The sequence below is a fragment of the Lucilia sericata genome, unplaced genomic scaffold, assembly GCF_015586225.1.
Source record: "Lucilia sericata isolate MDLA Ls3-8-SP2 unplaced genomic scaffold, ASM1558622v1 Contig000082F_arrow, whole genome shotgun sequence".
NCBI classification, from domain to species: Eukaryota; Metazoa; Arthropoda; class Insecta; order Diptera; family Calliphoridae; genus Lucilia; species Lucilia sericata.
In genome coordinates, this window is record NW_023994115.1 from 346,126 (window position 1) to 373,498 (window position 27,373).

The 27,373-nt window shown below is 29.3% G+C and overlaps 3 protein-coding genes across 7 annotated transcripts; all 3 read right to left on the bottom strand.

The window, feature by feature from the left end:
- Nucleotides 1-2,617: 2,617 nt before the first annotated feature.
- Nucleotides 2,618-3,129, bottom strand: LOC119599559. Its single transcript, XM_037949360.1, has one exon. The coding sequence runs from the start codon at nucleotides 3,127-3,129 to the stop codon at nucleotides 2,836-2,838; it is 294 nt and encodes a 97-aa protein (XP_037805288.1). The 3' UTR covers nucleotides 2,618-2,835.
- A 1,449-nt stretch (nucleotides 3,130-4,578) lies between these two features.
- Nucleotides 4,579-5,422, bottom strand: LOC119599567. The gene is made up of 2 exons (XM_037949374.1): nucleotides 5,126-5,422; nucleotides 4,579-5,056 (listed from the first exon to the last, which is right to left on the bottom strand). Exons 1-2 carry the CDS (start codon nucleotides 5,340-5,342, stop codon nucleotides 4,797-4,799), a joined length of 477 nt encoding a protein of 158 aa, XP_037805302.1. The 5' UTR covers nucleotides 5,343-5,422; the 3' UTR covers nucleotides 4,579-4,796.
- Nucleotides 5,423-6,696: 1,274 nt separating this feature from the next.
- LOC119599566 (xaa-Pro aminopeptidase 2) lies at nucleotides 6,697-26,090 on the bottom strand. 5 transcript variants are annotated; one of them, XM_037949369.1, is made up of 11 exons: nucleotides 25,905-26,090; nucleotides 16,286-16,688; nucleotides 11,055-11,128; nucleotides 10,660-10,983; nucleotides 10,247-10,594; nucleotides 10,064-10,176; nucleotides 8,353-8,620; nucleotides 7,839-8,283; nucleotides 7,705-7,773; nucleotides 7,468-7,640; nucleotides 6,697-7,401 (listed from the first exon to the last, which is right to left on the bottom strand). In XM_037949369.1, exons 2-11 carry the CDS (start codon nucleotides 16,329-16,331, stop codon nucleotides 7,150-7,152), a joined length of 2,112 nt encoding a protein of 703 aa, XP_037805297.1. In that variant the 5' UTR covers nucleotides 16,332-16,688; nucleotides 25,905-26,090; the 3' UTR covers nucleotides 6,697-7,149. The 5 variants fall into 5 exon arrangements, with proteins under 5 accessions (XP_037805297.1, XP_037805301.1, XP_037805299.1 ...); XM_037949373.1 differs by having other exon boundaries at nucleotides 6,726-7,401; nucleotides 16,286-16,643; XM_037949371.1 differs by having other exon boundaries at nucleotides 6,726-7,401; nucleotides 26,045-26,063.
- Nucleotides 26,091-27,373: the final 1,283 nt, after the last annotated feature.

Below are 27,373 nucleotides of genomic sequence, written 5' to 3' on the forward strand. Positions count from 1 at the left end.
ACACAGGATTAAAATCTGTGATCATTTTTATTTCCCACAAAAATTCGATTTTTTTGTAAAAACATAAAAGTCCATTTTCTGGCTAAACGGAAGGCCCTAGGTCAAAAAGGATTAAAATCTGTGATCACTTTTATTTCCCACAAAAATTAGATTTTTTTGTGAAAACATAAAAGTCCATTTTCTGGCTAAACGGAAGGCCCTAGGACAAAAAGGATTAAAATCTGTGATCACTTTTATTTCTCACAAAAATTCAATTTTTTAGTGAAAACATAAAAGTCCATTTTCTGGCTAAACGGAAGGCCATAGGACAAAAAGGATTAAAATTTGTGATCACTTTTATTTCCCAACAAAATTCAATTTTTTAGTGAAAACATAAAATTCCATTCTCTGGCTAAACAGAAGGCCCTAGGACAAAAAGGATTAAAATCTGTGATCACTTTTATTTCCCACAAAAATTAGATTTTTTAGTAAAAACATGAAAGTCCATTTTCTGGCTAAACTGAAGGCCCTAGGACAAAAAGGCTTAAAATCTGTGATCACAGGATTAAAATCTGTGATCATTTTTATTTCCCACAAAAATTCGATTTTTTTGTAAAAACATAAAAGTCCATTTTCTGGCTAAACGTGATCACTTTTGTTTGCCACCGAAATTCAATTTTTGAGTGAGAACATAAAAGTCCATTTTCTGGTTAAACGGAAGGCCCTAGGACAAAAAGGATTAAAATCTGTGATCACTTTTATTTCCTAACAAAATTAGATTTTTTAGTGAAAACATAAAAGTCCATTTTCTGGCTAAACGGAAGGCCCTAGGGCAAAAAGGATTAAAATCTGTGATCACTTTTATTCAATTTCTGAGTGAGAACATAAGAGTCCATTTTCTGGCTAAACGGAAGGCCCTAGAACAAAAAGGATTAAAATCTGTGATCACTTTTATTTCCCACAAAAATTAGATTTTTTAGTGAAAACATGAAAGTCCATTTTCTGGCTAAACGGAAGGCCCTAGGACAAAAAGGATTAAAATCTGTGAACACAGGATTAAAATCTGTGATCATTTTTATTTCCCACAAAAATTCGATTTTTTTGTAAAACGGAAGGCTAAACGGAAGGCCCTAGGTCAAAAAGGATTAAAATCTGTGATCACTTTTATTTCCCACAAAAATTAGATTTTTTTGTGAAAACATAAAAGTCCATTTTCTGGCTAAACGGAAGGCCCTAGGACAAAAAGGATTAAAATCTGTGATCACTTTTATTTCTCACAAAAATTCAATTTTTTAGTGAAAACATAAAAGTCCATTTTCTGGCTAAACGGAAGGCCATAGGACAAAAAGGATTAAAATTTGTGATCACTTTTATTTCCCAACAAAATTCAATTTTTTAGTGAAAACATAAAATTCCATTCTCTGGCTAAACAGAAGGCCCTAGGACAAAAAGGATTAAAATCTGTGATCACTTTTATTTCCCACAAAAATTCTATTTTTTAGTGAAAACATAAAAGTCCATTTTCTGGCTAAACGGAAGGCCCTAGGACAAAAAGGATTAAAATCTGTGATCACTTTTATTTCCCACCAAAATTCAATTTTTTAGTGAAAACATAAAAGTCCATTTTCTGGCTAAACGGAAGGCCATAGGACAAAAAGGATTAAAATTTGTGATCACTTTTATTTCCCAACAAAATTCAATTTTTTAGTGAAAACATAAAATTCCATTCTCTGGCTAAACAGAAGGCCCTAGGACAAAAAGGATTAAAATCTGTGATCACTTTTATTTCCCACAAAAATTCTATTTTTTAGTGAAAACATAAAAGTCCATTTTCTGGCTAAACGGAAGGCCCTAGGACAAAAAGGATTAAAATCTGTGATCACTTTTATTTCCCAACAAAATTCAATTTTTTAGTGAAAACATAAAATTCCATTTTCTGGCTAAACAGAAGGCCCTAGGACAAAAAGGTTTAAAATCTGTGATCACTTTTATTTTCCACAAAAATTCGATTTTTTTGTGAAAACATAAAAGTCCATTTTCTGGCTAAACAGAAGGCCCTAGGACAAAAAGGATTAAAATCTGTGATCACTTTTATTTCCCAACAAAATTAGATTTTTTAATGAAAACATAAAAGTCCATTTTCTGGCTAAACGGAAGGCCCTAGGACAAAAAGCATTGAAATCTGTGATCACTTTTATTTCCCACCAAAATTCAATATTTGAGTGTAAACATAAAAATCAACATTCTGGCTAAACGGAATGCCCTAGGGCAAAAAGGATTAAAATCTGTGATCACTTTTATTTCCCACCAAAATTCGATTTTTTAGTGAAAACATAAAAGTCAATTTTCTGGCTAAGCGGAAGGCCCTATGGTAAAAAGGATTAAAATCTGTGATCACTTTTATTTCTTAACAAAATTCGATTTTTTAGTGAAAACATAAAAGTCCATTTTCTGGCTCGCAACGTCTGTAAATTTAAAACTTTAATATTTGGATCTTATATATAAGATCCAAATGTAAAAATTTGATGGGCGTTCGGCCTACGCTACGGGAACTGGTAGAAAATTCAGTAACAAACTAACAAGGTTAAATAATGCTTTAAAAAGTACCTTTTCAAAAAAAAAAAAAAGTCGATTTATCAATTATTGAAAATTTTTATTATTTTTAAGAATCCTAATTAGGACATAAAAATCTTAGTTAATCAATTTTAAAATATATTAAGGATTTTTAATAATAGTAATAATATATATTTAATGCAATTCTGAGAATTGTGTGCAATCATCACAAATCGTTCACCATATCAACAATTGAAAAAAGATGTTAAAAAATCGAATTGCCTTATTTTCCATATTAAAATCCTAAACCGATTGGTAGGTATAAAAATTTGCCAAATAATTAAATATCAAAGTACTCCAAGCATTAACGGTTACACCAATGTAACCCAAACCAATAGCTCCCTCATGAACATAACAATTTACACTTGGAGATGATACCGAAAAATTGATTTCAACATAAGACACTGTCGGACCACTGCCATTTTTGGGACAGCGTAATTTTAATTCAACATTTTGTGCAGAGTTCCAAGAATTGTTATCAGAAGCAGTACAAATCAATCGATCTAAAATTATAGGTTTTTTAATATTAACTCGCATACAAAACGTAATAAGGAAGGCCCTAGGACAAAAAGGATTAAAATCTGTGAACACAGGATTAAAATCTGTGATCATTTTTATTTCCCACAAAAATTCGATTTTTTTGTAAAAACATAAAAGTCCATTTTCTGGCTAAACGGAAGGCCCTAGGTCAAAAAGGATTAAAATCTGTGATCACTTTTATTTCCCACAAAAATTAGATTTTTTTGTGAAAACATAAAAGTCCATTTTCTGGCTAAACGGAAGGCCCTAGGACAAAAAGGATTAAAATCTGTGATCACTTTTATTTCTCACAAAAATTCAATTTTTTAGTGAAAACATAAAAGTCCATTTTCTGGCTAAACGGAAGGCCATAGGACAAAAAGGATTAAAATTTGTGATCACTTTTATTTCCCAACAAAATTCAATTTTTTAGTGAAAACATAAAATTCCATTCTCTGGCTAAACAGAAGGCCCTAGGACAAAAAGGATTAAAATCTGTGATCACTTTTATTTCCCACAAAAATTCTATTTTTTAGTGAAAACATAAAAGTCCATTTTCTGGCTAAACGGAAGGCCCTAGGACAAAAAGGATTAAAATCTGTGATCACTTTTATTTCCCAACAAAATTCAATTTTTTAGTGAAAACATAAAATTCCATTTTCTGGCTAAACAGAAGGCCCTAGGACAAAAAGGATTAAAATCTGTGATCACTTTTATTTTCCACAAAAATTCGATTTTTTTGTGAAAACATAAAAGTCCATTTTCTGGCTAAACAGAAGGCCCTAGGACAAAAAGGATTAAAATCTGTGATCACTTTTATTTCCCAACAAAATTAGATTTTTTAATGAAAACATAAAAGTCCATTTTCTGGCTAAACGGAAGGCCCTAGGACAAAAAGCATTGAAATCTGTGATCACTTTTATTTCCCAACAAAATTCAATATTTAAGTGAAAACATAGAAGTCAATTTTCTGGCTAAACGGAAGACCCTAGGGCAAAAAGGATTAAAATCTGTGATCACTTTTATTTCCCACCAAAATTCAATATTTGAGTGTAAACATAAAAATCAACATTCTGGCTAAACGGAATGCCCTAGGGCAAAAAGGATTAAAATCTGTGATCACTTTTATTTGCCACCAAAATTCGATTTTTTAGTGAAAACATAAAAGTCAATTTTCTGGCTAAGCGGAAGGCCCTATGGTAAAAAGGATTAAAATCTGTGATCACTTTTATTTCTTAACAAAATTCGATTTTTTAGTGAAAACATAAAAGTCCATTTTCTGGCTCGCAACGTCTGTAAATTTAAAACTTTAATATTTGGATCTTATATATAAGATCCAAATGTAAAAATTTGATGGGCGTTCGGCCTACGCTACGGGAACTGGTAGAAAATTCAGTAACAAACTAACAAGGTTAAATAATGCTTTAAAAAGTACCTTTTCAAAAAAAAAAAAAAAGTCGATTTATCAATTATTGAAAATTTTTATTATTTTTAAGAATCCTAATTAGGACATAAAAATCTTAGTTAATCAATTTTAAAATATATTAAGGATTTTTAATAATAGTAATAATATATATTTAATGCAATTCTGAGAATTGTGTGCAATCATCACAAATCGTTCACCATATCAACAATTGAAAAAAGATGTTAAAAAATCGAATTGCCTTATTTTCCATATTAAAATCCTAAACCGATTGGTAGGTATAAAAATTTGCCAAATAATTAAATATCAAAGTACTCCAAGCATTAACGGTTACACCAATGTAACCCAAACCAATAGCTCCCTCATGAACATAACAATTTACACTTGGAGATGATACCGAAAAATTGATTTCAACATAAGACACTGTCGGACCACTGCCATTTTTGGGACAGCGTAATTTTAATTCAACATTTTGTGCAGAGTTCCAAGAATTGTTATCAGAAGCAGTACAAATCAATCGATCTAAAATTATAGGTTTTTTAATATTAACTCGCATACAAAACGTAATAAGGTATAATTTCCAAAACTTACTTGATAGGTTAGTACCAACAGTACATTTATAGTTGTAAATGGCATTATCAGATTTAGATTGTATTACTTTCAGCTGTGTTAAGACAGCAGCCTCAGCTGGTCTTGTGTCTTTAACACTCTTTTCAACATCGGTTAACTCGATAGCATTAGTTTTGGAAGTGACGATGGCTATCGCTGCAATTAAAATTACCACAAAAAGTTTATTGAATTTAAACATTTTTCTTGTATTATTTTTTGGATATAAATATAAACGCTTAATGCTGCTTTTTAAGACTGCGATAGAATTAATAAAATGCATTCGTATATATAGTCTATTTCTTATCGCACTGTTCTTTTGTGAAAAATAAATATATATATAACATGTTACATACAGCATTAAGTGTCAGAAAGGAAATCGTCATTAGAATCGTTTGTGAGTCATATATAATTTTTAACCACAAACAGTTTTCCGTTTGTTTTGGCCGACTTTTTCATTAACTCTACCATAAATTATAACAGAAATCTGAGATTCTACTTTTAATTTTTTGTTTGTGTGATAATAGTTTTCCGGTTAAATAATATATTTCCTACTGTTCAAGATATTGTTTGCAATTTTTATGACTTTTAATTCGGTGAGAAGGAAAACTATGTCTTCTGATGAAACCCGGGATGAAATTTGCACCAATGATAATCCTATTTAAAAGTATGTTAGACACAATTTTTCTACAATATCGGCAAAGAACTTTCTAAATATTGAAGAAATAGCCATCTAAGCTATGTATTTGGAACAACTTTTGCTAAGATAGGCAAAACTTCAAACTTTGACTGATTGTAACTCAGAGGGTTATCGACCGATCATGTTGTGTCTAAACTACTCCGATCGGATAACATCGCCATCCAAGCTATGTATTTGGAACAACTTTTGCTAAGAACAATAGGCAATAAGTTACATAAATGAAAATAAATACATGCTTGTCAAAAATTTCAAACTTTGACCGATTGTAACTCAGAGGGTTCTCGACCGATTTTGTTGTGTCTAAACTACTCCGATCAGATAACATCGCTCTCAAAAGAAATAGCCATCTATTTGGAACAACTTTTACTAAGAACAATTGGCAATAAGTTACATAAATGGAAAGAAATACATGTTTGTCAAAAATGTCAAACTTTGAACGATTGTAACACCGATCATCTTGTGTCTAAACTACTCCGATCGGATAACATCGCTTTCAAAAGTTGGGTCACTTGACATGAATTTAGAGATGCCTGTATGCTTGTTGAAATCAATCAAAAATATACCTACCAAAAATTAAAAAAATATTATTTAATTATTAAAATTAAATAACTATGGTGAAGGGAATTAAAGCATCGACACTGCCGCATGTAGAACTTTTACTGGTTTTATAGAAATTGATAAAGAAAATCTCGGAATTACAAGTTTTTTTCTTTTGACAATTTGATAACTGTTTTAAAAAGGAAATTAACAATTAATTAATATTGATTAATTTAACAACACTGTCCATCCAAATTTTTGCAAAGTATAACTGCAAGCATTCGAGGTTTGCTTTAAAATTTAATATAATTTCCAACTTATTTCTGATAATTTATTTTAAAATAAAACTCAATAATTTCAATATTTTTTTTCTTTCTGAAATAATAATACATTTTAAGTAATTCGCAAAACTTAATTACAAAATTAATTACTAAATTTACATTACAAAAATAAAAATTATAAACTTATGCATACAATTCGTTTATCGTAAAAATGGTTTATTCTAACTAACATTATTATTAAGATTATTAGAATTATTATAATCTAATTTACATTAGTAACAGATTCTTCAGTTTTAAATTCCCAGCTTAGTTGGTCCCAATTTTACATAATTAAGTAATTTTCTAAGTCTCACAATTAAGCTACCTTAGCTTAATATTAATTTTATTCACTTTCATTTAAAATGTTTAAAACAAATGAAATTTGAAATAATCATTATGCTAAATATTTAAACTACATTAAATAAAAAAGAAAACTAATTAAAAAACTTATTCTAAAGTAGCCAACGTAAAAAACTACCAAATACCGTTAATCCCAATAGTATGGCCGGTACAGTAATGGTTAAAAAGGCACGAGTACGTGTACCAGATCCTGTGGCAGCTCGATATTCTTCTTCGGGTAAATATTCACGTATATGACGAGTTTTATTCATCATCCAGTAAAAGGCCTGCATATTACCCTGACGCTTTAGTTCATCGCCAACATATTGGCGAATTTTGGCATTGTACTCATTAAGCCAACGTTTCTGGAAAAAAAAAAAACGGAATCAGTAGAATACAGTTTTATATAGCTTATTTTAAAATATATTTACCTCTAAGGCACTTAACATTGTACTATCAATTAGTTTTGGTTCGTAAGGTACCAGTGTTACATCATGGAATGCTAAAAATTCTGCTCCGGAAGGATGTTTGCGGCCAGTATCTTTAACTTCTAAAACGTTCTTCAAACGTACACCATATTCACCATTTTTATAATAACCAGATTCTAATAATAGCCAATAAAATATTAGCAATCTATCCAAGAATACTGTCACTAACATAATACTTACCACTTGAAAAGAAATAACCTTCTTTAAAATGAAAACGACTATCATGTCCATAGGCTACAGCAATAGGAGCTATAAGAAATAATACAAAAAATGAAAGCCATTTCAGAAAAATTTCAATTCATTTCTCTACTTACGTTCTTGTACAGCACCATAAGCTCCAATACCATGACCTGTAGCCTGTGGATAATCATTCATTGATGACCACACTGGACCTCTTACCAGAGCATCAATTTCGGATAATTTCAAATCGGAGGGAATCTTTAAGTGTGCTAATCTTAAAATACCGGCCAAAACATTTGTATAGGCTTGTTTCATATCCGCCGTTGGTTCACCAAATATAAATGTTCTTGAAACATCGGTAGTGCCATCATAATACTGACTGCCTGATTCTATAACTAACAAATTTTGATCGGTTACCTCGATATCGGTAACATTACTGGAAATATAATAAGGATAAGAAGAATGTTCACCAAAGGCCACCACAGAGCGTAGAGATAAACCTTTGACAGATTTTTGCGATAAACGAGAACGTTCTATTTCGTATTTGATTTTTTCCTCGGTCCATGGTTCGCTAAAGAACTGGAAATTGTATAATGTTTAATAATTTTATAATAAATAAATGTATGTATGTATTGCTTTCTTTCTTACTCTTAATTCTAAATTACTCATGGCTTCACAGAGAGCAGCACCATCTCTAATATGAGCCGTGCGCATGCCCTTTTGTTCCACTGAGTTCTTTTGGGCTCTCATCATAATTATGGGGGATATATGTTCGAAAACTATTTTTAAGGGAAATGAGGAAAATACAGCTTCTGAGGATCCGGGCTCTTGTACACATGGAGCTGGTACTAATACACGCTTCCATACTTGCGAATAAGTACGTATATCATTCCAAACTTGATGATATTCTTTTATTCTGGAATAAAAAGATATGTATATATCATTCGTCTCCAGAAAGTGTGGTGTCTGTCATTTGTGATAGTTAAAAAATTAAGCAACAGTATTGTTAATATAGACCATAAATTCTATCTTAGGACGCAAAGTGGACCATTCTACGAGATGGCGGTGGCGGTCAAAAATGCATAACTAAAAGTTTTCCAGATAACCGAATTTTTGAATCTTTTTCATATGGAATAAGTAACCCCCACAACAAATTTTGGTGACTCTAGCTGTTATAGTATCCCAGATATATGAATTTTAGTATTTAATTTATCTGATTTATCTTATTCACCCATTTTTACCCTAATTGTTCATATCAATGTCAAAGTTGAAATGGCAAAAATTTGAGGACTATAGCTGTTATACTTTCTAACATATGCAGATTTTAGAATTTTATTAATATGAGAGATATCACACCCACTGATTCTGCACCGCCCATTTTCCCCTAAAAATTCATATTAATACTTAAGTTACAAGTACAATATTTGGTCACTCTAGCTGTTATAGTTCCCAAATATACGATTTTTAATTTTGATTTGATTTATATGGGAGTTGCCAGGCCCACTAATGCTAGTATGCCAATTTTTTCTAAAAAGTTTATACGGATGTCAAAGTTGACAAAATTTCAGGACGGCAGCTGTTATTCCTAGATATACCAAATTTAGTATTTGACTAATATGGGAGATGCCACGTCCGCTAATGCTAGTCCGTCTACTTTTTCCTTAAAATGTTTATGCACATAGATGTCGAAGTTGTCAGTACTAGCTGAAGTTTCGCATATATTGTAATTTTAACGAGTATTTCGTATATGGGTGTGGCACACCGCCACGGAGTTACGGTCTATTAACTACCAAATTTTTGGGAAATTTTTACCTTTTTTGTAAAAAAAAGGTTCAAAATGTTTTTAAAGATATAAAGGCTTATGTCCAAAAGTAATAGTTTGGAAGTCAAATAATTTTACAAAATTTATTACACTTTAAAATCTTTTAAAATTAAAAAAGTTATAACAATGAAAAATTAGGAAGAAAGAAATTAAAAATTGGAAAAATTCTAAATTACGACAATATTGTCAATATCGTGCATTAATCCTATCTTAGGACGGATGCCGAAACCATTCCCTAAAATTCAAGCAATTCTTGGCAAATCTATCAAATTAGGTCAGATGAATACCTGAATAATTGACTCTAATCCAAAAATTAAAACAGTAATAATATCACTCAAGTTATCTTCGTGAACTCGGCTAGACATAAATGGTGCAATCTTTTAAATAACAATAATGTCGCTAAATTATATAATTGGTCTTAGTCACAACCATACCCACTTATCAGCAAATATTGAGTAAATAAGAAGTAATTTCACACATTGAAATCTTATGTGTAAATAATTTTTCGTAAAAAAAGAATAACGTTTAAATACTTACTTAACACACATTTCGTTGAAACAATCGGTATGTAGATGCAAGTCTATACCCAAACTGATTTTATAACGATCCACATAAAAGAATATATCCTGATGGCTGACAATCAAGTATGACTAAAATTTAAAAAAAAAAAAGAAACTGTTAAACGAATTTTAATTTTTAATTATAAATGAGTAATATAACCTTAACTACTGGTGTATAGGGTATATCTGTGCCTCTGATATTAAGCAAATAGGCAATTTCTGTCAATGACGTTACAATCATGGCATCACAATTATGATGATGTAAACGTTTTCTTAACTCGTTGACTTTATCCTCCCATTTCTCGCCAGCAAATGATTTCTCTTGTACTTGTATGGTTACCAGAAATGGTTCGGGTCTTTCGGCCTTCCATATTAAATCAATTAAGTTATTATTGATCTTGGTTAGTTCTAACAATTTGCCGGTAATTTGATTTTCCCATTTCATCCATAAATGATGGGGCACTAAGTGGGGATCGGCACCAATACGTTGATTGGGATATAGTTGAGACTGAAATTTTATCAATAACATAATTTTACCTAAAATTGTTTTTCTTATAAGACCCTAATACTTACATCTAACCAATCGGCTATTGTAATAGTATCATTTAAACGATAGATTTCCCAATCACAATCCAATTCACCATCGGCTTGTTGCACATAACGATTTTCCACCCATAGGGCAGCACCTTTATTGGTAATAACGGCAAAAGCATTTGTACCCGTAAAACCCGTTAAATATTTTAAACGCTGATCCCTTAAAGCAACTTCTTGATTTAAATGCTCATCGTAAGAGGGTAAAATGTAAGCATCTATTTCCGGACCCTGTAAAGAGGCTCTAATTTGCATTTGCTCACGCACTGCAAATAAACGACGACGATGATCACTAACAGGTTGTAGCTTTAAGACAAGAACATTTTCTTTTTATTAATAATTATATCCACATAAAACTAAATTGTATTTTTTATTACCAATTTTCTATATTTGCAAACTTCTCTAACAAATCCTTTAGGTGTTTCAGCATTTACTTTTAACGCCAGCAAAGCTGCAAGTATTAAAAAAAAAAAACAAACATATAAATAAGATTTAATTATAATTTATGTGTGTGCTTAGAAAATTTAATTTTATTTTTAATTTCTTAATAACTAAACTATTAACATTTTAACAAATTATTTAAATCATTTCAACGATTTCATTTCTGTTTTTAAATCATCCATTAATTTACAAAGACAAATGTTGTTTTGTGCAAAATGAAACTAAAGCAAAAACAATAATAGACAAAAAAAAAACTTTGTAGTTTTCTTTTTTTATATTTTTAGAAAAAAATAATAAAATAATCTACAAAAATAATATTAAACACTAGTGAATAAAAATAAATTTAATGCGTCACAAATAAATATTTAAGCACAATGTGTTCAAATTTTTAACTATATGTATTTGATCGTTAAATACCCTACAATAGAAATGTTGGATTATAATTCCACAAGTTTATAAATAAATCGTTGCTAATTTATAACAAGTAATAAAGTATATTCGGGCTTGGCCGACCATATGATACCCTACACCAGTTATGAATATTAAATATGATTTGTTTTTCATAATAAAGCATTTATCTTGAATATTACCTTGATTCTGATTTATTTAAGCAATTTATTGACGAAAAACTTATTTTCTAAAAGAGGCTTTATATGGGGGATAGGAGCAAATGTGGACCGATCCCGATAATAAAGCATTTATCTTGAATATTACCTTGATTCTGATTTATTAAGGCAATTTATTGACGAAAAACTTATTTTCTAAAAGAGGCTTTATATGGGGGATAGGAGCAAATGTGGACCGATCCCGATAAAATGGTCTGGATAGATTTGTATTTATATAATATTTGTCTGTGATAAATTTCATTGCAATAAAAGTGCTAATAAATGAATAGCGGATATTCAAGTCACTTCGTGAAGGTGGCTTTGTATGGGGGCTAGGGTCAAATGAAGTCCGATCATTTCGAAATTCATCATTGTCATCAAGGCTTGTATAAAACTTAGTTGTGCGTACTTTCATCGAGATACATTTATATTATACATAATTATGAGATCAAAAGCCCTTTTCTGGGGGTTCAGTTGTATGGGGGCTAGGTGAAATAATGGACCGATTTTTTTAACAATAGGCATCGTTCTTAGGTCAAAACGAACGTGTATTCCAAATTTCATCAAATTATCTTGAAAATTGCGACCTGTACTTTGATAAATCCTGTTAAACCGACTCAGAAAGTGATTCTGAGTCGATCGGTATACTTTAAGGTGGGTATAGTACTAATATTTTAATGCGTTATAAACATCAGCACAAACGCATAATACCCTTCCCACTATAGTGGCGTAGGGTATAAAAAATTGTTTACTCTGGCAATTATGAAACTAAACATTCATTGACTAAATGTTAGGTTGATAGTAGGATGTATACCACCGATGATACACGTCTGAAACTAGAGATTAAATGAAGCAAAACTGCGTTCACAGTTTTTTATTTCGTGATCCTGTTTCCTTGTAAAAAAAAAAAACTTCAAAATATCATAGGAGATCATTAGAAAATTATAAATACTTCTGCTTACCCAACTGTGCCAAATTTAGTGTCGAATGACCAAGAAGTGTTGTAAAATATTTTGTGTAATTTTTAGTTTATTCTGTCAGGGTCAAATTATACTTGTTAAAAACGTTGATTGAAAAATGCACTTTTTAAAAACTTTGAAGTCCTTTTTTTCACGAAATGAAAAACCAAAAACCGTTTTTTTTTATTAAATTTATAGTTTCAGACGTATATCATCCGGTTTATTTCTAGCCACTATCGGGACTGTTGTGCGTTCCTTTTCAAGGATATATATGTTGGTAAAAAAAAGCTGAATGTATTATCGTCCGATGTTCAGAAACTAAGTTTCCTGGGCGTAATTCCAAAGAATTCCAAAGATATGCCAAGATATTTGTATTTAATTTCGATGAAAGCCTGACAACGAAAAAGAAAGAGCTCTGGAGCTTCACCTCTACATGCTCCACATTCATCTGAATCCGCACGTCCAATTTAATATAGCTGTGCTCACAATCCTGTTTGTCCACTCTCGTTAGGTACTACCCACCGTTTCATTTCACCATTCCAAGAGGCTTTATGCGATTCGCATATTTTTAAATCAGCACTCTTTGTGTCGAATGGTTTTGCGTTCGTCAGTTTAACTACCTCGATCTTCCTTCTCTTCAAAGCTATTACATTCGCTCTTTCGTTGCCGACTACTCCCGAGTGGCCTGGCATCCATATGATGTAAATCTTACTTCTGGGAGAGTATTTGCAATCAAATATGGTCTTAGAATTAACTTTATCACCCGATATCGTCCTAATTGACTTCTGGCAGTTGGTAAATGTGGTAATCCCTGTTGGTGCTATATTTATTCTAACCCAAATTACACTATCCGTTATTGCTCGGACTTCTACCTTGAAGCTAGAGTTATGATTAGGTAAACGGTGTTTCTAGGTCTTCCATATAGAACCCCAGGTCCGCTTTCGCCCCCAATTTAGAGGCATGAGATTGCAGCGAAACAACGGATTCATACGGGTATTTGCTCTAATGTTCTAATGTTTCAAAGTTATCGATTTATTCTGTAACTGGTATGCGATCAGGCACGTGTCCTGGTCTGTTCACATAAAGTAATGAGACGGTCGGCTGTAAGTGCATACATATACATGTCTCATATATGTACTTATACACACATACATATACGTATGTATGTTACAATGAGTCGAATATTAGCAAGGTTTCGAGAGCCTTGGTTGACGTAGTGCTCATGCTCAGCATGTACGCAATGTTATGTTTTTACAATTTTATATCCCCAGAGAGGTTAAAATTTTTCTTTCAATTGAGATATAAAAAATGCCTTAGCTTGAAAAATATTAAAGTTTTATGGAAATGTTAAACATTGTATGATTTTGTTGCTTTTTACGCGAGTTATATGGCATCGAAAAGTGTTAAATAAATGATGTCATCGACTCGTAACCCAAAAGAATCCTTTAGTCTAAAGTTTAGACTCTAAAATTTATTTAGATTTTAGGATGTTATAAGTTTTTTTTTTTAATTGATAATATATATAGTTTTTCCTATTTTCAGACCTGAGTTTTCGAAAATTACGAAAATTTTTGCATAAAAATATGTATGTGAAAATATACTATATATTATTTCTAATATCAGCTGTTTCATTTAGTCCAACAAATGTTGTATTTAAAACATTTAACTTGTTAACACATATTACGGAGCATTGCCAAAAAAATCTTTAATAGAAAAATATATTTAGTTCGCAAGAAAAATGTCATTTTCCATTTCAAATCAAGCATTAAAAAACTACATATTTAAACAAAATAAGTTTAAAAAAAGCTTGACATGTTCTTTTTTGCAAATAATTTATAATATGTATGTATTATGAGAAGAAAATGACATATTTTGATGGTCATGGATATGTTGAGCTAAATGTAGTATTTCAAAATGTCCACATATTTATATACTTAGGAATGCTCATACATAATTGTTTAAAATCACTCTTATTATTGAAAATTATTTTTTAAATGTTTTCTTTTTTTTCTAAAATATTGTTTTTCTTTGGAAATGAAAATTAATTTTCACTTTCAAAAATGATGTCCAATTTTTCATGAGAATTAGCCAAAGTTCAAAAATAAACAAATGTGAATCATTCGTTATAAACTTTTGTTGTGTCTGCCGACTTCCAGCAGTTTTTGAATCATTTTAGTAAAAATATTAATATTAAATCAACTGAATTTATTAAAAAATCTCGAAATAAGACATTTTATTTTTGACCAACGCTTGGTAATAAGATTTGTGACATATTTATATAATTTTTGACAGTTTTCTAAAGGTATTAAAAGGTGCTATGATAGATTTTGTTTGTTACATTATGTGTAAAATATGACATTTTTTTGAGCAGTAACACTATATATCCATGATCTTATGCGATCGTAGTTGAGCGATAAATACTAGTGACACATGTTGCTGTCATCGGCGAAAAAGTAGATAGGATTGGAAGTTTGACAAGAAAAGAAGAAAAAGGGTAGAAAAGTAGGCCCTTGCGGGGCCTACTGAGATGCGATCTCTGAGAAAGATCAGCTTGTTCCTCTACAAAACTTAAAGATTTTTACTAAATATAGATAAACAGATATGGTAAAATTAGTTAGTGTACGGCTCCAGCTGTTATGGTGTATTATGGTATTTATTTTTTGTGGGAGACACCACGCCCACCAATACAAACAGAAAAGTTACTAGTTACAAGATTCATGTAGATATTGCTTAACAATTTATTATTTATTTATTTTATTTCTAAAACAAAATTGTTTATGTTCCTTTTAATTAAACAGCACCCTTCAACATAAAACATGCCCAAAAAATATGTCTGTATTAATTAATTAATAAAACAAAATTTTTCCAATTTCTCTTAATAAAAATAAATCAATAAAAAAAATATTTAAAATTTATTTAAAACTTTCAAGCCTAAAATACATAAATATTTTATTAAAAAATCTTTCATCAATAATAAAATTGATTGATCAACAACATTTGAATTGAGTTAATTCAATGGCAGCATTCGACGACCCAGACAACATAATTATCGCAATAGGCTCCCTTGAGAAGAACTCTTTCGTTTTCTTTGTTGTAGTAGTTCTTCTTTGACGTTCATTGCCAAAGATAAATAAACTCACGCACAAAAATAGACAAATTACATGCCAATTTTTCAATTTAACAAAAAAAAAAAAAAAAATAAATAAAAGAAGGAAAATAAACTTTTAATTGTTTGATTTACGTTCAATCAAAAGATAAATTTGGGACAAATTATGACATGGAAATAAACCAAAGAATGTGGCAACAAAATTCATCTATTTTAAATTTAGGATATCTACAGACATACGGAAGAAATACCCGCATCATATGGTAGAGAATTTTAATGTTAAAAATAAAAAATAATCATACGCCATGTATGACGTCTTTGATTTTTATATTTAACATTTTAAATAATTTACGTATAATTTTGGGACGGAAATTTTAATGTTTTGCTATTAATTTTTCTTTATTTATTAAGTCATGCCAGTTATGCTAATACTTTTTTGTAATAAAATGTTTTTTATTGGAATTTAAATTTTAAAGTTCTATATTGTTTATACTCACCGAATATTGTTAGTGCTAAATACCAAATCCATTTAGCTGTCGTCATGGCCTGCAATTTTGTTGCTTACAGTCAATATCTTTTAAGTTTTATTCCCTCTACTAGAGTTTTTCCTATTTATTTATTTTATTTCAATTTGTTTTTCAATTCTTTACTTTTTTCCACAATTTAATTTCTAATTTTGATTTTTTTCACGCCTTGTCGTTTTCTTTTTGAATTTTATTTACACTTTTGCACATTTGCTGCCCGTGGCATTTGTTGTATTTTGCAGCCGCTGCTGCAGTCAAAAATCTTTTTATTTGTAGTGTGTGGTTTTTTTCTCAAACACTTCCGCAATTGCATTCAGTTCTTTTTTGATTTCTAGTGTATTTTTTTTTTGTTATTAAGGTGTGTTTTTGTTTTGCTCTATAAACAAATTTGTTGTTAATGATCTTAATACGATTAATGTAAACTTATTCGAGTTTAATATTAAAAAAAAAATAATTAAGCAATAAAAGTATGAATTGAGGTCGATTTGTAGTTATGTATAATTGTTTTTTCTTGTATTTAAGGTTTTTACCTAAAAGATCAAGAATAACTTTATATAAATAAAAAGTGGCAAAGGTAAAGCATAACTTGGGGATGAATAAAAATATTTGATATCAACGAATAAGATTAACTAATTTAAATAAAATTCCAGAAATATTTAATAAAACCTTTAAAACACAATACATTTCTTTCAGGTTTTTAATAAAAATGTCAATTGGTTGGGCCGGTAGGCTAGTTGGAAGTGTGTTAGCATGTCAGTCTGAGGGTTGTGAGTTCGAATCATACCAAAAACTCTGCTCTGCTGCACTACAACGGGAGTAAGATCATCGTGTTACTCAGCTCGGAATTAGGTTACAATATAACACAAGTGCTCATGGAATGAAACATATATGTGTTGGAAAGTGCTATGTCCGGTGGGTAGAGTAAATTATGAACCGATTTCCATTAAATTCGGTACAGAGATTTTTGCTTGTAAGAAACTTACTTCTGTATATCGGATTTAATCGCTATACTCATATTTTTAAGCCAGTAATGAAAGTTAAAGTCATTCTCTAAAGGGTATCGAGTGAATTATGGACCGATCCTCATAAAATTCGGTAGATAGTTTTTTTTTCTCGTAAGGAACTTACTTATGTCGAATTTCGGTGCTGTACTCGTATTTTGAAGCCAGTAATGGGCGTTAAAGTAATTTTCTGAAGGGGAACTTATATGGGAGATAGGATCAATTATGGACCGATCTTCATAAAATTTGTTAGAATGATATTTGAAATATTAAACTTATAAATAAAAAATTTCATCGCTATACATACATGGACCGATATTTTCCATTTTCAATACCAAACATACCTTATCTATAGGAAATATTTGTTGAAAATTTCAAACCTCCACACAGAGTGAAAAAGAAATATACACGCCTGGTACCAAATTTACACCAAACGTTTATAATTTTTCAATACCATCCGTTGTCAAAGTATATACATACATACGACAACACTATGTAATATTGACAACATCCGTTGTCTAAATGTTAACAAACGTGGTAAGCTCACTATTGACAAACAATCCGTTGCCTATAGAGAGCTTACCACGTACATAGTGTTGTATGTATATATTTTGAAAACGGATGTTATTGAAAAATTATAAACTCTTTGGTGTCAATTTGGTACCAGGCGTGTATATTTCTTTTTCCTCTGTGTAGTTATTTCCGTTCGGACTCTATTGTGCTTTCAACATATAAACGGACAGACATGGCTAGATTGTCTTAGAATTTAATAAGGAATATATATACTTTTGTAGGTCTATGACCAATATTTCTATGTGTTACAAACGTATGGTATAAAATCAGAGTTGAGCTATTTCGGTAAAAATACATCCATATTTAACAAAATTATTTTAACAAAAATAGAATGATAAATTTTAAAAATAATGATATCTTCTAGTTTTCTCAACAATATAAGAAAAAACGTTTATGTTTCTGAATTTAAAATACGTTTACACTTATCAAATATTTAACAAAACTTTTTTGTTATTGCAAAAAAAGTCGAAACAAATAATAAAGACGTGTGTACTATAAATATGTAAATACACTGAAAAAAATCCATGCCTAATATATACGAAAAATGTCGTACATTGTACGAATCCTTCGTTGTTTCGCACCAAGAAATTCTTTCGTAATATATACGAAATTGTACGAAATATTTTAGTATAATGCAAAATAATCTTGGAAAAATTAATTTACATAAATTGAAAAAAGAGAATTTTTAATAAATACGGTAAAAATTATGAAATATTAATTTATGCAAACATTTTTGCTAATTTTAAAATAATTTTTCTAATTTTAGTTCAAAATTATTCTTCACACGAATTTTTATTTTTTTTTATGAAAATAGTTCGTCAATTATATTATACTTTTTCTTAAATTTTATAAAAATGTTGTAGTTTTATCTAATGATAATATACTTAATATCATTATGTTTAATTTCGCTAAAATTTAAGAAAAAATATTACGAAAGGTTTTCGTACTTTCCTAAAAATAGAAAATGGTTTTATTATGTAATATTTCGTATTATACACGAAATTTTTGTAAATATTACGAAAATATAAGTTACGAAATTTTTTTTCGTAAAGTTGAGCATGGATTATTTTCAGTGTATTTAAATGGAATAAAAATGTCGGCATTTTAGGTGTCACATCATTTTCGAAGAATATTTATTGGTATGAACTTAAGACTTTTTGCTTATTACTATTATTTATTATAAAAATTTAGTCAAAATTTGTTTAAATAAAAATTTTTATCGACTGCTAAAATATCAAAAAAATTACATCTGACGAAGTCAATGCAAAACTATAATTAACTTGTTAACATCTATATTAAAAGCTAAAATATCTAATTTAATTGCATTTGGCGCCAAAAAAAAACTTTATATTTTTGCAATTTTCCAATATACAATTTCCTAGAATATTTCAATAATTTTTAAAACGTTTTTGCTTTTTTCAATAATCGTTTAAAAAAAAAATGCCCACAATTTCGTGTCTAACGACTTTTAAGTTCAATCATATTCTGATCGCGTGTCATTGTCATCAATTTAAATTTGATATCCAAATTTGTAAATTTGCAATACATTCAGGCGCAAAAGATGCATTTTACGAAAGTGGAGGCAAAAGTTTTCATAAAGAAAAACCAAAACTTTAAAGTTTTTTTTCTTTTTGTAATCTAATGTTTAAATTTGTTGTTTATAGTTCAAAATTTTCAAAATTTAAATTTTAGTTAGAATTTGGTTTATATTGCAATCCGCAAAACCTAATTTGCATTCCAATTAAATTCAAAATACGAAACTAATGAATTCTGAAGTATGTTTTGAAAATACCAGAAGCATCTACATATATTCTTTAAAAGTAAGTATATGGGTAATTTCGTGTCAAGTGACCCAACTTTTAAAATTGATGTCTTTTTGGAAACAATGAAGAAATAGCCATCTGAACTCCTTTGGACAATTTTTGCTAGGACCTATAGCTTAAAAGTTACACACATTTGAATAAAACCCTGTATGACCAAAATGTCCAACTTTGACCCCCTCTAAATCCGGCAGTTCTTGACCGATAGAGCTGAAAATGTGTGTCTGTCCTACTATCCAATAGTACTAACCTTAGTGTAAATTTCATCAAAATATATTTTTTGAGTTGTTTCACTTGACATGAAATTGCCCATATATATTATTGGAAATGGTATAATTTTTATTACACCTATGGTAAAAATAGCTTTATGGAAGTCTTTTTTGGGTTATTATTACATTAAATGATTCATTACAGAGTGAATTGCTATTAATTGTAATATGTATTTGAGCAATAACCAATTACAGATTAATTGTAATGTGTAATTAAACAATAACCAATTACAAATTACTTGTAATTAAGCAATAATTTGAAATTTTAATTGAAGTATTACTAATTATAAGTCGATATAATTGTAACTTAATTTTACCAATTACAATTATTTAAACTTCCATTACAATTACTTCTAAAGTAATTTTAATTGAAAATGTAATTGAAATCCCTAAATCCTTTATTATATGCCTTCATAACCATTTCAAATTCAAATATTCTACAAATTTCCACATTCAAATCACACTTAGAACAACACCCTCAGTTCAGAAAATGTTGCTGTTGCATATTAAAATATTTTTTTTATTTATTCTTCATATATAAACTTTAGTAGTATTTTTTTCTAAAATTAACTGCAACTACAAGTTGGAGTGTTTGTAAAATATGATAATGACAAGTGCAATATTCATGCAATATTTATTGCAATTATAACAAACGCCCTTAAATGGCTGTGAAAACAAGTTAAAATAACAAAAAACTAAATTCTATTAGAATTCAAGACAACAGTCAGTAAGTAGTACCACCAACATTTGCATATAAATAATGACGTATTTGCTTAATACATAGTTGGGCGCCCACCACTTGAAACACATAAATTTTATTGTAAATAATATTTTTGTTTTTTGGTTTTAAATAGGAAAAATAAATACAATATTTCCTACAATTTGACATTGGCATTATGTGAGTTTGTTTTTGGAAACTGTAATTTATTTTATTCGAGGTTTTTTTTTAAAGAAAAAAATTAATATAATAATTTTATTTAATTGAAATTTTCTAGAGGCGAATCTGTTAGTTTTTATACCCTGCACCACTTTAGTGGGGAGGGTATATTGGATTTGTGCTGATGTTTGTAACATACAAAAATATTCGTCCTAGACCCACCTTAAAGTATACCAATCGGCTTAGAATCGTTTTCTAAGTCGATTAAGCTATGTCCGTCCGTCCGTCCGGCTGGCTGGCTGGCTTTCCATGTAAACCTTGTGCGCAAGGTACAGGTCGCAATTTTCAAGATAATTGGATGAAATTTGGCACGCATTTATTTGACCCAAGGACGAAGCCTATTGAAAATGGTTAAAATCGGTCCATTATTTCACCTAGCCCCCATAGAACAGAACCCCCCGAAAAGGGCTTCTGAGCTCATAATTATGTTAAATACACAGATATATCGATAAAATACGGCACAACTAAGTTTTATAGAAGTCTTGATGACCCTGCCAAATTTCATAAAGATCGGGCTCTATTTGACCCTAGCTCCCATACAAAGTCCCCTTCAGAAAATTACTTGAATGTCCCAAATTAACTTATAAACACAAAAATCGCGATGAAATTCAGCACAATAAAATATTATGTATATATAAATATATTCACAAAATTGTATCGGTCTTGGTCCATATTTGCCCCTAGCCCCCATATAAAGCCTCTTTCAGAAAATCGGAACAAGGGAATATTGAAGATAAATGCTTTATTATGAAAAATAAATCACATTTAATATTCATGACTGGTGTAGGGTATCATATCGGTCGGCCACGCCCGACAATACTTTCTTACTTGTTTTTCATAATAATTGTTGGGGTTTGTGAAAAACCTACGCTAATTGCTGTTGCTCGTAGTATGAATGATTTTTAATTGAGAGAGCGAAAAGATCAATGAATTTAGCTTTTTTGCAGTTTAACTTTTTATAATATAATTATTTTAAATTGTTGTTAGATTAATTAATTCAAGCTGTTTTTATGGAAAATAAATTGTTTAAACTGCAAATATAATTTCTAATCTTATAAATCAATAAAAATTCCTAGAAACTAGAAATAATGCAAACGGCATTGTTAGATGATCAAGCTGTTGATCGATAGTAACTATTTAATATGGCAGAATAATATGATCTATTTCCTTCATTATTTTTCTGAAAATAAAATTTTTTTATAAACTCTTAAGAAAAATTCTAAACAGATGTTTATTTTAATATATGTAAATATTTTTTAACTTTTTTTTAATGTTGATCATTTCAATAGCCCTTAACTGCTAACTTAACATTTTGCCAAATTTTGTTTAATTTATAGCTAATAAATGTTTACCTTATACGTTTATGGCAGTAATTAAAAAAACATTTATAATGATTTTATTTTTTTTTTTTTTTTTTTAATTTAATTCAAAAATGTATTCTTCAGCTGCCTTTTTTAGTCAGTTGATTAATTATTAGAAAAAATATATACGCTACAAATATTTATATTATTTGTATTATTACAGTTTTATGCTAATTTACATGCCAAAGAGAACACACACAAACTTTTAATTCATTTTGTAGTGTATTATGAGTAATTTTTATATACTAAATCGTAATAGATCAGAACTTTTTGTAAAATATGTCTGTTCAAATATTCATGTTGTCTGTTTTTTTATTAAAGAAAAAATTAACGGAAGTTGTGATACGTTTTTCCGCTTCAACTAAATTTATTATGCTGTAATCGATAAATAAGATTTCCGAAGTTAATTTCTTTTAGCAATATGTTTATTTTCAATAATATTTTGCAGAAAATTTTTACACTGTGCTACTGTAAAATTTGACGCACGTAATACTTTTGGCCCTAGAACTAACCCTATTGATTTTGATAGGATCTCCCATACAATGGGACCTTACTAATATGGCGAACTCAGATACACTGAAAATAATCCATGCTCAACTTTACGAAAAAAAATTTCGTAACTTCTATTTTAGTAATATTTACAAAAATTAATAAAACCCTTTTCTATTTTTGCGAAAGTACGAAAACCTTTCGTAATATTTCTTTCTTAAATTTTAGAGAAATTAAACATAATGATATTAATTATATTATCATTAAATAAAACTACAACATTTTTATAAAATTTAAGAAAGTATAACATAATTCACGAACTATTTTCATAAAAAATAATTAAAAATTCGTGTGGAGAATAATTTTGAACTAAAATTAGAAAAATTATTTTAAAATGAACAAAAATGTTTGCATAAATTAATATTTGGTAAATTTTACCATATTTATTCAAAATTCACTTTTTTCAATTTATGTAAATTAATTTTTCCAAGATTATTTTGCATTATACAAAAATATTTCGTTCGATTTCGTATATATTACGAAAGAATTTCGTGGTGTGAAACAACAAAAGATTCCTACAATGTACGACATTTTTCGTATATATAAGGCATGGATTTTTTTTCAACAGATTTATTAAATGCACAATGAGTTTGCTCAAGTTTGCCAGTCTAAATAGTCGCTCAAACTTATAAGGGTTGTGCAAATCAACTTTCATACAATTTAATTGCGAGAATGGAAACATGCACAGGTTGCACAGTTTACGAGTGTTTTGAACGTTTAAATGAAAACCCTTATTGTATTTATTTAGGTCATCTTTAGAACCTATCCATTTTCTTCCAATTAGTTAGTATTTGATTTAGTATTAGTATTTGAGGAAATTTCAGAACTAGCCAACTGACAGTTTGAAGTTAGAAAAAACTAATGAAAATTCTGTGCTTTATATATCATTCAAACGTTTCCAAAATTAGGGGAAACCCTATTTTCTCTTTACCAAAAAATTAACCAAAGAATCATAAAATGAATGGGACTACATGAACGTACTGAGAAACAACTTCAGAAGCAATAAATATATCACAAGTTTGTCATAGAAAGGCTGCTATTTTATTTCATTCCGATTCCTTATTTCGTAATGACTTCCATAGAAAGTAAGGAAAAGAAAAAAAATTCACTTTTTAAAGAAGAATGTAATGTTAGGCATGGCCGACCATAAGATTCCGATAATGGACCGATTTCTAACATTATCCTTGGGCCAAGAGATAAGTATATGCCAAATATTATCAAATTATCTTAAAAATTGCAACCTGTACTTTTATAACAAGGTTTACATGGACATGACTCAATCGACGCATAAAATTAATCCAACCCGATTGATATACATTCAGGTGGGTATAAGACCAATATTTTTGCGCAAACATCAGCACAAACCCAATATATTATCAAAATATTATGAATGTTTACCAAAGGTTCGATACACATTAGTCTGTGACTACTGATCTGAATTTGATTAAAAAGTATTAAAATAATACAAAGAAGAGATAATTACATCACTTCCAGAGAAGTTAAAAATTAGTTGTTATGACCTTCCATTGAAAGTTCTTCATAATTTTTTCTGGGTATCCAAATTTCTTGTCGTTATTCCCGTAAACATATATAAGGCTCATATATGGTAAACACGCCTACTATCAACATGAAGCATCCCAGTTGACCAAGTTTTGCTTCATTTCATTGTCTTCGTAGATAGTTATTATTGTTTCTTCTTTAGAAATATCAGTGTCTATTACAATATAATATTATTTAATTTTAGTGATCCATAGCGCACATAGCGTATGTTGGTTAGTTGACAGTGCTCTAGTCTGCTAATAAGGAGGTAGAGGGTTCGAATCCCGCTAGAGACTGTAGTAAAAGAGCGCACAGTAACTTCGAACCTGATGTAACATACATTCTCTTTTCAAACTAATTAACTATGTTCACTAATTATCTGCCAAATTGGGAGAGAGTTGTTTTTAAACCATAAATCTCTGTACCGTGCGTTCGGCAACATTCAGTTAGCTTGAAAGGAGGATCTATATAATAATATATCTATATACATCAAATCCAAAGAAATACACCTAGCCTCAATCGGGTCCGTTCACTCATAGCTGTGATTTCTCATAAATATATATGATATATAAAATATTATTAAAAAAAAATAATTTTGATTTCCAACTAAAGAATTATTTTTATCATATTTGCTTGTAATTTAGATAAAAAATATACTAAACCAGCAACCTTTTTTGAAATCTTATATTTAAATAAACAACTTTTTTTTAAAAAGAAATTTAAAAGATAAGATTATTATTAGCAAAGTTTATGCAAAAAAAAAATCAAGACAATATAAGCAGTGGGTTTTTAATAAATTATATTAAAATATAAATTATTGCATTAATAATTTTTCTTTTGCTTGAAATAAACAAAAAAAATACTAAACACAAACTGAATTATTTAAACGTTTATTATACAATATATTTTTGTGTTTTTTTGGAACAAGTAGAAAACAAAAATTAAATTAAAATTTTCAATTTCATCTGATGATAAAAATAAAATGTTTACACACTGTTTATATGTAAAACAAACAAAAAATTTGAGAAAATTATAAAATTTTATATAGTTAAATAAAGAGATAAAGATAAACATATGTTTTTCAAATAAATTAATAATTTTTTCTTCTATCTTAAGTTTGTCATGAACTTTAAGGTTTGTTTATGAGATTTTCATTTTATTTTAATAAAAAATATTCGCGTACATTATTTACATTTGGCTGTAAATAAAAATGTAACATCAATGAAAATTTTCTCTTTAAAAAAAACACAATTTTCGTCACAATCTTAGACATTGATGTGTAGTTTTCTACTATATTTTTGTATGAATGATGCTGATAATGATGCTTGTTATAATGAGTCATATGTTTTTTGTTTTGACCCACTGTGCCAAATTTTAGAACTATAAATTAGTATATCAAATTAGATTTTGGGACATTCACTCGAAATATATTTTAGTTGTTGTTTATTTTTTTTATTTATTAAAACTTTTTTTTTTTATTTTATAACTTTTTCAAGATCACTTTCTATGTTAAAATCATTTTCTTTTTTAAAATTTTACCGACCGTTATTTATTAGCAAAATAATATTCTATATATTTTCGTTCATTCAAAAATGTTCAATTGAAAACTTTTTATTATTTTCTCGTTTTATTTAAAATTTATTTAAATATTTTTTTATATAAAATAAATAAAATCTTTTGTACTTTCGTTGTGTTCACGAACATAGCACCCAAACAACTAAAAAATTGTTTTGCTATTTTTCTTTTCTCGCCACATTGTTTTTTCTTGGCGTAATTTTTTTTTTTTTTTTTGAAATTTTCTAATTCATTTTCAAATCGAATCGTTTCAAATGAGGCGGCATTCTGCTTATGAGTTTGTCTGTATTTAAGTAGTTGTACAACACTTTTCCAATACATATGTAAATGTTTCTGTATTTGTATCTGTGTGTACGTATTTGTTTTGTTTGGTATTAGCGGTGGCGGTATTTGAGATTCTGAGCAACACAATAGATACCAAACGAGAACGTAACCAACCAAACAAATAGAAAAAAATATCAAATACATTCAACAACCAACAGTCAACATATGTTTACATTTCTGCGAGCAAAATATCAACAACAACTTGAGAAGCCTTTAACAATTTAGCTTTTTTTCAAGCTACATTTTGCGCCAATTTAAAGTGGGCCAAAAAATATCAATAATTAACGATATCATCAGTATAGAGCTTTTTATAACAGACTTTTATGCTTAAAGTTTAATAAAGCTTTACGTAGGTTACTACTTATGTTTGAAGATATATTTGTGTCAAAACCATATCCACTGTTCTAGCGAACATAAAAGAGTTTCCAATAAGCTCAAGATATCATCAGTATAGAGCTTTTATAACAGACTTTTATGCTTAAATTTTAATAAAGCTTTACGTAGGTTACTACTTATGTTTGAAGATATAGTTGCGTCGAAATCATATCCACTGTTCTAGCGAACATAAGAGAGTTTCCAATAAGCTCAAGATATTGGTTACAGCATATAACGAATGGTTCGGTATTAGGTCTTAAAAATGTGGATAATTTATAATTTTTTCGTAAAGCACCCACAAGAAAAAAACCCAAAGTCAAAAGCAGTTAAATAGCAGCTTGAGTTGTTGAGATCAATGCTCTCAGATTATTTGTGTGATTAGATCTATGAAATGATGAGCATATTATCGATGTTCTTATCTTCCATTCCAGCCTACAAAAAGTCTATAATTATGGCTTTGTGGCGATTGGGCTGTTGATAGTACAGAGTCGATGTTCTTAGATTTTGACCACCTTCTCGTCGGCACCACCACCACTCGACGACGGTGACCATAAGTATTATCCACTAGCAAGGCATTGATTTTATTTCATCAAACACGTAGTTCATTGCTTGGTATAGAATTTGGTCCTCAGGCAACGCTGGAACGACAATTTTCGAAAACGCCATATGCGATGGGAATCGGACACCCCAGTATTAAAACTTACGATTACATACATTTCAAATTTCTTTCAAATTCAT